The sequence below is a fragment of the Pantherophis guttatus genome, chromosome 3 (genome assembly GCF_059756535.1).
Source record: "Pantherophis guttatus breed Tessera chromosome 3, ASM5975653v1, whole genome shotgun sequence".
Taxonomy (NCBI): Eukaryota; Metazoa; Chordata; class Lepidosauria; order Squamata; family Colubridae; genus Pantherophis; species Pantherophis guttatus.
The window spans coordinates 55,424,403-55,438,730 of record NC_142065.1 but is presented as its reverse complement, the minus strand read 5'-3'; the positions used below and the strand labels follow the sequence as shown (position 1 = coordinate 55,438,730).

General features: G+C 39.0%; 1 protein-coding gene across 8 annotated transcripts in view; it reads right to left on the bottom strand.

Annotated features, from left to right (window-relative positions):
- Positions 1-14,328, bottom strand: part of SZT2 (SZT2 subunit of KICSTOR complex) — an 84,909-nt gene that overhangs the window by 48,901 nt on the left and 21,680 nt on the right. For 7 of the 8 annotated variants that reach the window (XR_015733072.1, XM_034414840.2, XM_034414841.2 and 4 more), the window contains exons 12-24: positions 13,634-13,776; positions 13,268-13,420; positions 12,689-12,803; positions 11,278-11,483; positions 9,968-10,192; positions 9,221-9,299; positions 8,267-8,358; positions 5,398-5,566; positions 4,943-5,063; positions 4,736-4,849; positions 4,111-4,308; positions 3,931-4,034; positions 2,758-2,893 (exon numbers count right to left, since the gene is read on the bottom strand). Coding sequence is in view for 7 of the 8 variants with exons in the window: in XM_034414840.2 (XP_034270731.2) it covers positions 2,758-2,893; positions 3,931-4,034; positions 4,111-4,308; positions 4,736-4,849; positions 4,943-5,063; positions 5,398-5,566; positions 8,267-8,358; positions 9,221-9,299; positions 9,968-10,192; positions 11,278-11,483; positions 12,689-12,803; positions 13,268-13,420; positions 13,634-13,776 (1,855 nt within the window). In the remaining variant the exon portion in view is untranslated. The remainder of the gene's footprint in view (positions 1-2,757; positions 2,894-3,930; positions 4,035-4,110; positions 4,309-4,735; positions 4,850-4,942; positions 5,064-5,397; positions 5,567-8,266; positions 8,359-9,220; positions 9,300-9,967; positions 10,193-11,277; positions 11,484-12,688; positions 12,804-13,267; positions 13,421-13,633; positions 13,777-14,328) is intronic. The other variant, XM_034414842.2, reaches the window with a different exon arrangement.

Here is a 14,328-nt window from a genome sequence, read left to right as displayed (position 1 = left end):
CGTAGCCAACCTAAGAATTATAGGCCAATATCGCTTTTAAATACTGACTATAAGATTTTTGCTAAAATATTAGCAAATAGGTTAATGGTAATCATGCAACAAATGATTCATAATGACCAATCTGGATTTATAAGTGGGAGACAAATGAAATGTAATGTAAGACAAATTGTAAACTTATTGGAATATTTGGAAAGGAACAACTAAATCCCTGCAGCGCTTATCTTTTTGGATGTGGAGAAGGCATTTGATTGATTGAATTGGCAATTTTTATTGAAAATAATAGAAAAGATGCAGTTTGGAGAATACTTTACACAATCTATTAGAGCAATATATTAGAGACAAACAGCACAAATAATAATTAATGGTGGTTTAACAGAAACTTTTAAAATTGAAAAAGGAACAAGACAGGGATGCCCTTTATCACCATTATTGTTTATTTTAACTTTGGAACCTTTATTGAATAAAATACAAGGGTCAAATAAAATAAAGGGAATTAAAATTAGACATCATGATTATAGATTAAGAGCATTTGCAGATGACTTGGTTGTTACTTTAACTCAACCAGTACAATCAGCTATAGGTTTAATGGATATAATTAGCCAATATGGACAAATGTCTGGATTTAAAATAAACAAACAAAAAACAAAGATAATAACTAAAAACATGACGGTAAAGCTAAAAGAAGAACTAGAAAGACTAACAGGATTTGAAATAGTAAAAAAGGTTAAATATTTAGGGGTATATATTACAGCCTCAAATGTAAAATTATATAAAAATAATTATGAATTGTTATGGCAAAAAATACAGAAAGAGATGGAGAATTGGGGAAAACTACAATTATCTCTGTTGGGAAGAATAGCAGCAATAAAAATGAATGTTTTACCTAGGTTTCTATTTTTGTTTCAAATGATACCAATCTCAAGAAAGATGAAAACTTGAGGGAATGGCAGAAGGGTAATAATTTTGTTTGGGCAGGGAAAAGACCGAGAATAAAGTTAAAAATAATGCAAGATATACGTGAAAGAGGAGGTCTTAAAATGCCTAATTTAAGATTATACTATGAAGCAGCTGTCCTAACAATAATTAGTGACTGGATTAATTCAACAGAAGAAAGAATATTGAATATTGAAGGATATGATTTGTTATATGGCTGGCATGCTTACTTATTATATGATAAAAAGGTGGACAAGACCTTTAAAAGCCATATATTAAGGAATGCTTTGTTACGAGTTTGGAAAAAGTATCAATATAAGTTAAATTATAAGATACCTATATGGGCAATACCCAGACATGTGATAGAGAATATAAGTGTAGAACAAAAGCAAGAGGTGATTACCTATAAAGAGCTTCTTAAAATGGAAGGGGGTGTATTGCAGTTAAAATCCTTAAATGCATTAAAAGAAGAAATAATAATTCAAACTTGGTTTCAGTATGGTCAGTTGCAAGCTAGATGGAAAGAAGATCAGAGAATTGGTATCATGCAGAACGAGGAAAATTTGGTAAAACAAATTAGAGACCAAGGTCAAATGCATATAAAAAGATTATATAATATATTGATAGAAATAGATTCAGAAACGGAATTAGTTAAGGATTGTATGATAAAATGGTCACAAAACATTCAGGAACTAATAATGATGGAAACTTGGGAAAAAATATGGGTTAGAAATGTAAAATTTACGCAAGCAAAAAATTTAAGAGAAAATTTTTATAAAATGTTCTATAGATGGCATTTAGATCCTAAAAAGTTGGCTTGTATGTATCCGAATTTGCAATCTAAGTGTTGGAGATGTGATTGAGATGATGCCACTTATTATCATATATGGTGGACTTGTAAAAAAGTTAAAGCATTTTGGATTAAAATATGGTGGATTATCCAAAATATTCTTAAAAAGAAGATAAAGTTTACTCCACAATTGTTTTTGCTGGGTATAATTACAGATTGTACGGTTATAGAGACCAAATTGATTTTAAATTTAATAACTGCAGCTAGACTTTTGGTGGCGCAATATTGGAAGAAGGAAGATTTGCCTACTATTGAAGAATGGACATTAAAAGTGGCGAATCTGGCAGAAATGGCGAAAATTTCAGCATATTTGAAAGATCATTCACAAGAAAGATATATATCGGAATGGAGAAGATGGATTGATTATATTCAAAACAAATATCGGACTAAAAAGTATCAAATAGCTTATGAATGAATAGAAAAATTAAGAGTATTTATATTTAGTTAAGTAAAAGGGGAGTTAAAGTGTGAAGGGGGGGATAGGAATCCTTAGTTAATTAACTTAGTTTAGCATATGCTTGTTAATTGTTATACCCTGTATTTTGTTTTGGGAAGTTCGGGGGGAGTGGGGGGGTAAGGAAGGGGGGGACGGGAAAATATTTGTAAAAAAATTTTTTTTTCTTTTTGTAAAACTCTTTAATAAAAAAAAAAACTTAGTTCCATTGCTGAAATGAAGAAAACTCAATGAAGTGAAAAGATAAGGAATGGACCGTTATTGCTGAGCTCTATGAGTCCAGTTTATATAAAAATAAAGTTATCTAGCCTCAATTTCTTTAATAAAAAGAATATCCTTTGTACTTGAAGCATTTTAGGCTTATAATTAAAAAGCAAAGTAGATCTTGCAAGCTTAAATTCTGTTCACATCATTCACTACAATATACAGGCAAATATCTGTCGCATTTCTTTACAACTGAAGAACCAACACCAAACTTCTCTTGCATTCCCTAGATAGCTTTAAAAGCAGAATCCTTTACCTGAGAACATAGCTGGCAAGAAGGTAAGGAAAAGATGCTGTGGGTTTACCAGCTTGGCATAACATCTCCATTGGGGAAAGAGTGTAACAGATGTTGGCGAGATATCATTTTTTGACTCCTTTATATTAACTGGAGTCTAAAAGAGGAAACATAATTGGATTATGGCATAGCTTTCAGGTATGGCTGTCTCATTCTCCATCCTAATCAGGAAGCAAAATGTACTGTTATTTTTTGGTACCAGAAATTAATTGCTCCCATCATTTAGTCATTTAGACCTTAACCTTAGTCCATGAGTGAGAAACTTGTGGCTCTCCAGATGCTGAATTATACATTTAAATGTGATTCATAATTAGCTATTCTATTTGTTGCTACAGGGAGCTGTGGTACAACAATATCCAAAGGTCACAAATTCTTCATCCCTCCTACATAATGAACATAGTAACTACTACATTCGCAGATCACATGAAGCTACCATGGTTCATTTTGGCTTAATATTGTATGAACTCAGCTGCTATAGATTGTAAATCACAAATGATTTAATATTATGCATGAAATATGAACCTGGCTACAAAACCTTGGACACTGTGTTGAGGCTTTAATGGTAGATGAACCCACATACTGTCTTATGAAAACTAAGATATTACATTGGAAAAAATTAAGGGATCACTTTCAACTAATACATAGCCTTCCCCAACCTGGGATACCTCCGTAACTAAAATATGTCCAACTTGAAAAGGGCCAGGCTGGAGAACATTAAGTCATCAAGGAACTGCCAGACTTCTACACATAAGTCAGACTCTTCCATTCACTTATCTCCCCAACCTTTGCGGCTTGGTGGCCAAGCAGAGGAGAGGAGAGGGGAACTGGGCTGTGCGAGCAGCGGGCCAGTGCACACACGCCCAGTTCAACTTGTGCAAATTGAGCTGCGCATGTGTGTGCACACGTGCCGGCCCACTCCTCACGCAAGTTGAGCTGCTGCTCACACAGCCTGGTTGCAAATAGTAGTGGGCCACAGCCCGGGGTTTGGGGACCCGTTTTAGATTACTTCAACCAAGCCCACCCACCCCACCCCACCCACCAAATTTCAATTTGCAAGAAGCAAGGAAGTTTACAGGCCTAGAAATTCTGTGACATATTTGGAATGTTGACATTGAGCTCAAAAGATCATTGTACCTGATATGTACTTGCAGAGGTAGCTGTATCTTTGTTGCCAAAAGAGTGAAAAGTATTTTTCCGATTCTGGCATTCAGAAGGAATGGAAGCCTTTGGGAGTTCTTCTGGGAAGAAACACATTGGTGAGGAAACCATCAGAGGAACAGATCAAGGAAGAATTAGCTACTGTGTCTCTCTTACCTTGAACCATAGAGAGCTTAAATGGGGGTGGGTGGCCATCTCTGTCTCGCTGAAGCACCTGCTCCATGAAAGTTACATGATCTGTGTCCAATAGTGTGATTTCCCTGTCACTGAGGTCATGCTGGAGACAGCCATGAAAAAGGCCAAGAAGCATTTCATTGGGCAAGAAAGAAGAATCCTTTATGATTCCATCGTTTTCTACAAGACGATAAAAACTATGAGTAATTTTTTCTCCTGCTGCTAGGAAATCACAGCAATTCACATTATATAGATCTGATAGCCTAGATAGGCAAACAGTATCTAAAGTTTCCCTACCCAGTTAAAAATAAATCCCACACAATAGAAATTGCACAGTAAGAAATATTGACTGGTAGAGATCTTCCCATCAAGCTCATTATTACATTTTCAACAACATCAAATTATGACAGCAATGTCAAGTTTGCACAAGAAATGCATTTGAACAGAAAACTCTTATAAAGGCCAAATGTTGGTGACATGGGGATGTTCAAAAGAGGATGGCACACATTACAGATGTGCTCATCTTCATTATTGCTTAATACGTTTCAGAGGTGGGAAGAAATAATGAACTGATATCCTTTCCTTGATGCATATACACACAACTTGCCTCTTGTCAGCATCAAAAAACCCATCTCAATTTGCTGGCATTTTGGTAGAAGTTTCATGAGGTCAAACTGGAAAGGAATCTCATGTACACGGGAGCCACTTCGAGCATCACGACCTACAGCAAAAAAAATAATAAAATGTCATATTCAGGATTAAGTCCATAGGACCTAATAATAAATGTCTAGAAAGCATTAAATAAATCTATTACCTTCAACCTCAGTGGGCCTTGAATCGCATGCTGGGAAAACCCAGTCCTTATTTTGGCAAAGTTGGCTGATATACTCAAAAGCAAGCACAGTATGGATGCAGGACAGATCTCGAGGATAGATCTGAAAAAGGAATCTGAAATAAAATAGACTGGAAAATCTGTTCAAAAGGATTCAATACATGTTTCAAAAATGCATTCAAAATGATACAGTAATACAAGGATAATTCAGAGCCAATTATACAAATATAAGCCAGGTCTCATTCCTCAGTGAGACAAAACCTTCCCAATCATTTGGCTGCATAGGTTGCTTTGGCAATTGTTTTACCTGCTGCCCATATACAGGAAACAGTCCCTGTCTTAATCCCTTTCAACAAAATGGATTCAGCAAAACCAGCAGATTGGCTGCCAGTCAAACATCCCTACCAATGTTGCCTCTCCCCAACACAAAAACATACCGCTTTGGGGATTTTCTGGTAGGATAAGCCGTGTAGGTACTGCCAACTCTCCTGAACACCATCCACATAGCCGCTTTGAGGTTCAACCCAGCATTCTGTGACAATGTTCAATTCCATGTCCACCTCAATTGCCTCCACTTCTGTATCATTATCTTCATCTGTAGAGAAACTTGAAAGCAAGCAATGTGAGAGATTCCTGAGAAAGGTTTGAATCACAAAAGGTTTTCCAGAAGTTGCTAAACATTGTTAAGTCTACAGGAGGGAGAAATTAAATACAAGGAAATAGTCATAATAATTATATTTAATTACTTTAACGCAATTTAGATAAAATAAAATCTAGTATGCTCTAGCCTCACCCACCTTTTCACCTGGCTGATTCAGGTATTTCTATTCCTTAGAAGTTAAAGATCCAAATCATCCTTAAATATTAAACATATTTAGTTGGCTTTCCAGTTCAATTCCAACCCTCCTTGCCTCCAAGCTTGAGACTAAAATAAATTAACTTTAGCTGTCTTAGACTACCGTATTTTCCGGCGTATAAGACGACTTTTTAACACATGAAAATCTTCTCAAAAGTCGGGGGTCGTCTTATACGCCGGGTGTAGTTCTCCTGTAACCAGGCAGACCAGCCCGAAAGGCTCTGACGAGCCTTAAATGGCTCTGGCGATCCCAGCTCTGATGATCCCAGCTGAGTTCCCTGCAACTCAGCTGGGATCGCCAGAAATCACGTAAAAGGGAAAAAGTTTTTTCCCTTTTACTCTGGCGATCCCAGCTCTGACGATCCCAGCTGAGTTCCCTGCAACTCAGCTGGGATCGCCAGAAATCACGTAAAAGGAAAAAAAGTTTTTTACCTTTTACTCTGAGGATCCCAGCTCTGACGATCCCAGCTGAGTTCCCTGCAACTCAGCTGGGATCGCCAGAAACCACGTAAAAGGGAAAAAGTTTTTTCCCTTTTACTCTGAGGATCCCAGCTCTGACGATCCCAGCTGAGTTCCCTGCAACTCAGCTGGGATCGCCAGAAACCACGTAAAAGGAAAAAAGTTTTCCCCCTCCAGCTTGCTTACCTCAGCTGCTAGTCGCAACGCTTGCCTTGCTTTGCTTGCCTGAATCTATTCAGGCAAGCAAGCAACTCCCTGCCTGCAATCAAGCAAGGAGTTAGTTGTGGACTTCAACTCCCAGAATTCCTCAGCCAGCAAAACAAAGCTGGCTGAGGAATTCTGGGAGTTGAAGTCTACAAGTCTTAAAGTTGCCAAGGTTGGAGACCCCTGTTCTATTGGGTAAGTTTTTTTCCCCTTTGGGAGCTTTAAAAAAAATAGTCAATTGGGTTTTTTTAGTTGTTCTTTTTTAGACCTAGCCATTTAAAGTTTAGGAAGTTTTAAATTTAGCTTTCATATAAAAATAAAAATAAAATAAAATAAAACAATATTTGTGCAGCTTTCTGAGATTTAGTGTGTTTCTGTAGTGTTTCACTCCAACTACACAAACACACAAAATCTCACAAAGCTGTATGTGGAATTTTGTGTGTGTAAAGTGTGAAAGTTGGTTTTTTGGACTTTTTGTGGCTGTGTGAGGTTCCTGCTTGTTGCAGGGGCCGTTTTGGGTCTAGCACAGCTGCTTTTACATTGTGGGTGAGCCAGTTGTGTTGTGTTGTGTGTGTTTAGAGTGTGAAAGTTTTTTTGGGGGGCTTTTTGTGGCTGTGTGAGGTTCCTGCTTGTTACAGGGGCCATTTTGGGTCAAGCACAGCTGCTTTTACATTGTAGGTGAGCCAGTTGATGTTTTTTAATTTTTATTTGGTGTGCATTGGAAGAGGGGCAGTCTTATATGGCGAGTATAGCCCAAACCCTATATTTTAACAGGAAAAGTTGGGGGTCGTCTTATACGCCCAGTCGTCTTATACGCCGGAAAATACGGTATATATCGAGGTTGCTTGGTTTATAGAACTCGAAACTAAAGCAATTGTGCTCCTGGACAAATTATTGGCAGCAGGATGAATATACAGTATATTAGTTATTACATATTCATTGTGAAATTTCTACAGAATTCTTTATTGCATCATGTTTTCCCAATTCATTTTATGGAATGGCATTCTATTTTAGCACAGAGCGCTATGCAGAGATAAAGCAAAACATGACAAGCCAATCAACAATTTTATACATGAATCCAATGATGATGTCATTTTTAAAGCACTTTGATTAATTTCAGATTTTGGAGAAACACAGCTGTGGGTCTTTGGCAAAGATTATCCAAGGGTATGCTTCAAGTTCAGGAGGCCTATAGAGTGTTAATCCATAGGTACAAAGAAACAGGTATTCATCTGTGCTCATTGTGGAGAGAAGTGAGGTGATCCAGAGTATGGAATTCAGAAAGGCACATAACAAGCAAACACAACTTGATACAGTAATGTGAGTAAAATTGTAAATACCAAAACCTCAGATTTGCAACGAAGAGGGTGTCTTATTGATCAATAGAATAAAAACTAAGATGTGACTATTATCACATGTTTATACTACATGATATACTCATAGACATTTACTGGTTTCAGAATGGATGATTTGAACACCTAAATATTATTTATTACAAGGATTATATGGTAATATTAATTCTGTAAGTCAGCACTGTTTTATATTAAATAAAAACAACAAATAAAAGAACCATGGGATCTTCAAGTCAGTGTTATCTTTCTGGGGAGGAGTGAGGTGGAGAATCTTGTGTGCACCAAAGGCTCCTTCACAGTAGATAAAAGTTATTGGTTGGTACAGTTAGTTACCCTTTGGAAATCTTCTAGTCAGGCACATTCATATAATGGCCACAACAGAACCTGGATGACTCTACTCCTTGCATGCTTTCTTTTACGGTCAGGACTTCTTACCTGTCTTTGGTAGATGTAGCATGTGGCGGGAATATCACATATTGGACAATGCAGGTGTGCTTCTCATTGCCACTCACTCTTGTGGAATCACTCTGTGGAAAAAAATAATAATAAATTTGTCATGCTCCGTTGCCACTTCTCTCCTAGCACAATGAAATTCCAAGACTAGAGGCAAAGCAGTGCCAATTTGCCATAAAATTCTTGGTCAAATCAAGAACAGCTTTTTCTCAGAATGTAATTTAATATGCCTTTTTTGGATGAGAGACTGTGGAGAAAAAACAAAGGGCATGTTTATTTGATAATTATCTATGAATATCCCTTTCACAGTATTCCTCTATACCACAAGTGTCAAACTCGATCGCGTCCCGTGACATATTGTGATGTATCACAATGTTTTTTGTCTTTGCACACCCGAGGTGTGCGTGGCCTGCGCGTGACCCATCCAGGCCTGCTCTACAGGCCTGCTCTACAGCCATTTGTTGCTAGACTTCCCTCATCCTTTTCTTACCTTTATTGTACCTAAATAAATATTTTTTGTCATAGATCTTCTATGTATGGCAATATTTATACCACTTTGGGAAGGATGTACCATAATATATTTTGATATACCAAGTGCTAAGATTTTTATTAAAAGAGCCAAATTGATCAAATGGTTAAGACATCAGGCTAGAAACCACGAAACTATGAGTTCAAGTTCCATCTCAGGCACAAAGCAAGCTGGGTGACTTGGTCCCGTCACTATCTCTCAACCCTAGGAAGGAGCCAATCATAAATCACTTCTGAAACCTTGCCAACGAAACTGCATGAACTTGACCAGGAAGTTACCAGGAGTCAACACTGACACAAAGGCACATATACCATATTTCTATGCACTCTGCTATTACCAATTTCCTCGTGAACAGGAAAATGTGGCACCACAGAAGATAACAAAATAAAACAAGCAACAGGATTTACCTTCATAGGTAATTCTTGGACCATACTGACAATCCCTTCACCACTGGAAGCAAAATGGAAGCCTTCAGACAAGCGTATCCTGCATCATTCCGAAGAGAAGAATAAATTACAAGGCTATTTTACATCCTGGTCTCCCATGAGACAGAACATTTTATTCACACAGCACAATGTTCTTTTCCCACAGTGAAAATGCAACGCCCCTCCCCTTCCCACTTTAACTCTCATACAGGTAGCTCTCGACTTACAACTGTTCACTTAGTGACCATTAGATTACAACAGCACTGAAAAAAGTGACTTATGGTCATTTTTCAGACTTATGACCATTGCAGCATCCCCATCACTGTCACGTGATTTACACTCAGATGCCTGAACTCACATTTATGATGGTTGCAGTGTTCCAGGGTTGGTCATGTCACCATCTTTTGCCACATTCTGACCAGCAAAGTCAATGGGGAAGCCAGATTCACTTAACAACTAGGTGACTAATTTATCAACTGCAGTGATTCACTTAGCAAATGTGGCAAGAAAAGTCGTAAAATGGGGCAAAACTCACTTAACAAATTTCTCACTTAGCAACATAGATTTTGGGCTCCATTGTGGTCATTAAGTTGAAGACTGCCTGTACTGGCAAAGGCAACTGATCTTCAGAGAAAGAAGTGACTCAGATATAATTGCTTTTTTTTTTTTACTTTTATAGCTCTCCTATTTACAGATTCCAACATATCTCAAGACCAAATAGGTACTTACTCAGTGAGAGTGGACAGTAGTTGGGCCACAGCTGTGATGGGCACTGCTGGGACCAGCCCTGACTGTACACACCAGATCCAGCGCTGGTGATAAAAATAGCGAGATAAGGAGGCCACGGTAGAGGAAGCTGTGCGGTTGGCCACCATAGTAAGCGGACCTGACATGGGAGGATTCTCCAAGGGTAAAAGACATGGAACATGATAGTCAGAGGGCAGCTTTTCGTATCTGAAAATGAGAAAGAAGGATTGAGACAACAGGTGTTGGATTTCTCATTATAAGCTCAATACACTACCTGTGCAAGACTTTTGAGCTATGCAAGACTTTTGAGTTTCTAAATTATTCCCAGTATCTCTAACCAGCATGACCAGAAAATGATTTACTGGTTTGTTATAGTCATAAATTATACTATCTGTCCCTGTCTCTTCTTGCATATTCTCCTCCTTTTTATTTTAAAATTTAAAAAGTACTTAGTGTCAGCGTTCCAGAAAAAACTCCAACTCCAAGTAAAAACTCTGACGCAAGCATTTTTCAAAGTTCTATTTACTAGAATAGGTAAACTGGCACATCTGGGAAAACCGGAATCTGAGAGGTCTGGGTTTTCCCTCAGTAAATCAATACTCCCAAAACCATCCCCTCACTCCTCAGTCAATCATATGCTGCAATCACCATCTGTCCCATCTCGAGACAGCACTCCGACCACTCCTTCTCCAGATGCAGGATCGGCCTGACCTTGACCGACAGGAAGAATGCTATTATGTCTAAAGACAACCCTTCTACTAAATCCTCCCTCCTACTTTTCCCACACATGAGAAAGTGGCAGCATGGAAGCTTCCGGCCTAATATAGCTTCCAAAGCTGACACTTAGCTTTCTAAGATTCAAGAATCAAAGGGACTATGCAGAGAAAACAAAATGTCCCTCTCTATGCATGCTTGAATCCAGATTCGCACGCCATGTGTACAGGGAAATGTAGTACCCAAAACACATTTTATGAATTCGGAGACATGTTAAGTGGTCTATTTGCAGTGCATGATGTATATAATTTTCAATAATATCTTGAGATACATTCATGTGAATGAATTAAGGTCAAGGCATAGAGGAAGCTCACAAACTTTTTGAACCGAGCAATGTTCCAAGACATTCCCATTACCCACAGCCATCCATTGTCCATTGGATAAAGGAATACAAAAACTACAGCCGAAGTCATCGGGAAAACAGCAGCTAGGCTAAAGCAACTGCATCTCTGTGAATTAACATTCTGCCCATAGGGATATAAGTAAGTGCGCATGTACATATGCTCCATACATAATACCTGATAAGGAGTTTTTCCAGAGGTTTATGCAATACTATAAGGCAAGGTCTGTCTGAGAGGGGTGGCTGGGCCATAGGCAAACAAGATGATTTTGATGGGGAACTGCTGCCAAGGACCTTTCGCTTTACTTTTGGAGTTGCCTCTTTGCTCTGTACTCTGTGGGGGAAACGTAACTGAAGGATACAGTCTCTCAATTCTTCTACTATCTGTTGAAAGGTAAGTAGATAGGAAGAAATCATGTTTATGTAAGGAACTGGCACCACGCATAAGAACAGCAACTTTTGCAGACCCTGAACTCCTTTGCAGCACACATTCTCCCGCATTCCAACATTTTACCACATATTTTAATGCATTACTATGTTATTCGCTTAATTTTTGTAACATGTAAATGTATTTATTGTCTAGGCTTTCGTTATGTTATGAACTTTATTTTGCTTTTAAAAAGTTAAATTGTAGTTTGAATGTTGTAAAAATAATGAGAAAAATGCATATATTGAAAATAAATTTAAATAATAAAAACAATGTAGCCATATTCAGTCCCAGAATTCCCCCAGAGGAGCAAGACTGTTCTTGTCAATAACAATGCCTTAAATGTTTTGTTAATAAATTCATCAGTGCCATGATTCATCCAGTTACCTTCAGATAGTGATTCCTAAATACTATTTAACATCTTGAAGAGAAGCTTGTAACGTGACCAGGGGTGGGATTCAAAAATTTTAGCAACCAGTTCTCTGCCGAGTTGCTGGACGGGTGTGGCCTACTTTGCCTCTTGCACCACAGGGTGGGGTGGGGTGGCATTTTCGCCCTCCCCAAGCTCCCCAAGCTCCTTTCCTCGAGCCCCAGGGAGGGCGAAAACAGCCTCCCCTGGGCTCCGGAGAACAGAACTTCTGAGAGGCCCATTTTTCGCCCTCTCCAGGCTCCAGAGGTTTTCCTCGAGCCTCCGGGAGGGTGAAAACAGCTTCCCCTGGGCTCTGGAGGCCCTCTGGAGGCCGGAAACAGGCCCATTTCCAGACTTCTGGAAGGCCCATTTTTTACCCTCCCAGAGCCTCTGCGTAGGCACTGCTTACCTGGCATCCAAAATGGGCTGTGTGGAGACTCCTGGGAGGGGCAGGATGGGAGGGGCCAGCCAGTCCTTGCAACTACCGGTTTAGTGAACCAGATGTAAAATTAGCATCCGGTTCTCCTGAACCTGTCCGAACCGGCTGAATCCCACCCCTGAACGTGACCCCAAGTTTTTTATACGCAAGTTTTTTATATTTTTATACCTAAAAATACAGATGCAAAACGTGCTTCTTGGCAATCCTAAAACTTTATTCCAAGACTAACATCCACCAAGCACATTTTAGCTGTGCATTTTTTGCAATTCTAAATAATGTTCAGTGTGATTCAGGCAAACTTATTAAGCACTCACTTTATTCCTGAGTTTTGCAAGTGTCCCAATGGGGAAACCCAGCCGAAGAACCATGCAGGGAGCTTTGGAAATAATCCTCACCACATAAAATGAAAAAGGAGGCAGATCTTCAGAGCTACAGAACAAGAAAGAAATAGCAAACTGAATACATTTATTGTGGTACCAACAATAAGCGAAGGGACATTTTATCATAGTTGTTGGATACATGTAAAAAAGCCAAATACACGCACTAATTCAGAAGAATTTAAAGGTTAAAGTATAATTGAAACCAGGGGATTGTCCTTGGGGAAAATTCACTTAACAGCTGTGGCAAGAAAGGTGGTAAAACAGGGAAAAACTCACTTAACAAATGTCTTGTTTAGCCACAGAAATTTTGGGCTCAGTCATGGTTGCAAGTGTAGGACTATCTGTACTAATGAATGACTATGAAATGCTCGATGAGATTTTCCTCTTAAGAGTTATTTACTCAACATGACTGGCCCAATCCTATGCAAAAACCTTCTATCCCCATTGGATTTTACACCTTCATGGTCTTCAACAGCTCAGTCTCAGCTCTTTCTCCTCTCTGAATTCCCTCACCTGTGCATGAGCTTGACATAAGAGTAGCCTTCTACCAGCACAAAGCTACTCCAATCACGCAGCAAAGAAGTCAGAGCTGAATGGGAAATGCGACACTGGATGGTGCTGTAACGACCATTGTTGCCTGGGGTGTGCAAATGCTTTGGGACTGGCCTGTCAAACAGATCAAACAGTTAGTTAGTGCCTGTTATTAAGGTACCATCATTATCCCCCATTATCCCTACCCCATGAAAAGTTCATATGCAAGACCTTATTGCTCAACTTTTGTTATGTCAGCTGTCAATAACAACACAATGGCTGGTAAGCTCTGAAACCTTGAAATGTTAAATACCGTGCCATGATACATATATGTTTTCTTGCACGTACATGTCGTGTTCCAAGAGGATAACAATGCGGTGCATGTGCAACCACCTCTGCCAGAGATTGGCATCCATCGACAAGATGGGCTTCCAATAGGCTGCAAACTGTGAGTGACTGGAATCTGAGCTACTATGCTGCAAGGACAGGACCTGAAAATGGCAGAAATCGTATTTCATGAATTTGGTTGCATCTGTGTAACTAATTGTTTAAACATTTTAGCTTAGAAAAACCATATTAGGCAGTTACAGTTAGTCCTCTACTTATAACAATTCATTTAGTGACTGTTCAAAGTTACAACGGCACTGAAAAAAGTGACTTAAGACCATTTTTCACACTTATGACCTTTGTAGCATCTCCCTGATCATGTCATCAAAATGCGGATGCCTGGCAACTGGTTCATACTTACGATGGTCGCAGTGTCCCAGGGTCGTGTGATCAACTTTTGCAACCTTCTGACAAGCAAAGTCTTGGTAGTACAGTGGTAGTACAGTGGTTTAATGCACCCTGTAATTAACACAGCTGCCTGCAATTTCTGCAGGTTCAAATCTTACCAGGCTCAAGGTTGACTCAGCCTTCCATCCTTTCTAAGGTAGGTTAAATGAGGACCCAGTTTGTGGGGGCAATAAGTTGACTTTGTATAAAATATACAAAAGTATGAAGGCTATTGCTTAACGCATTGTAAGCCGCCCTGAGTCTCCGGA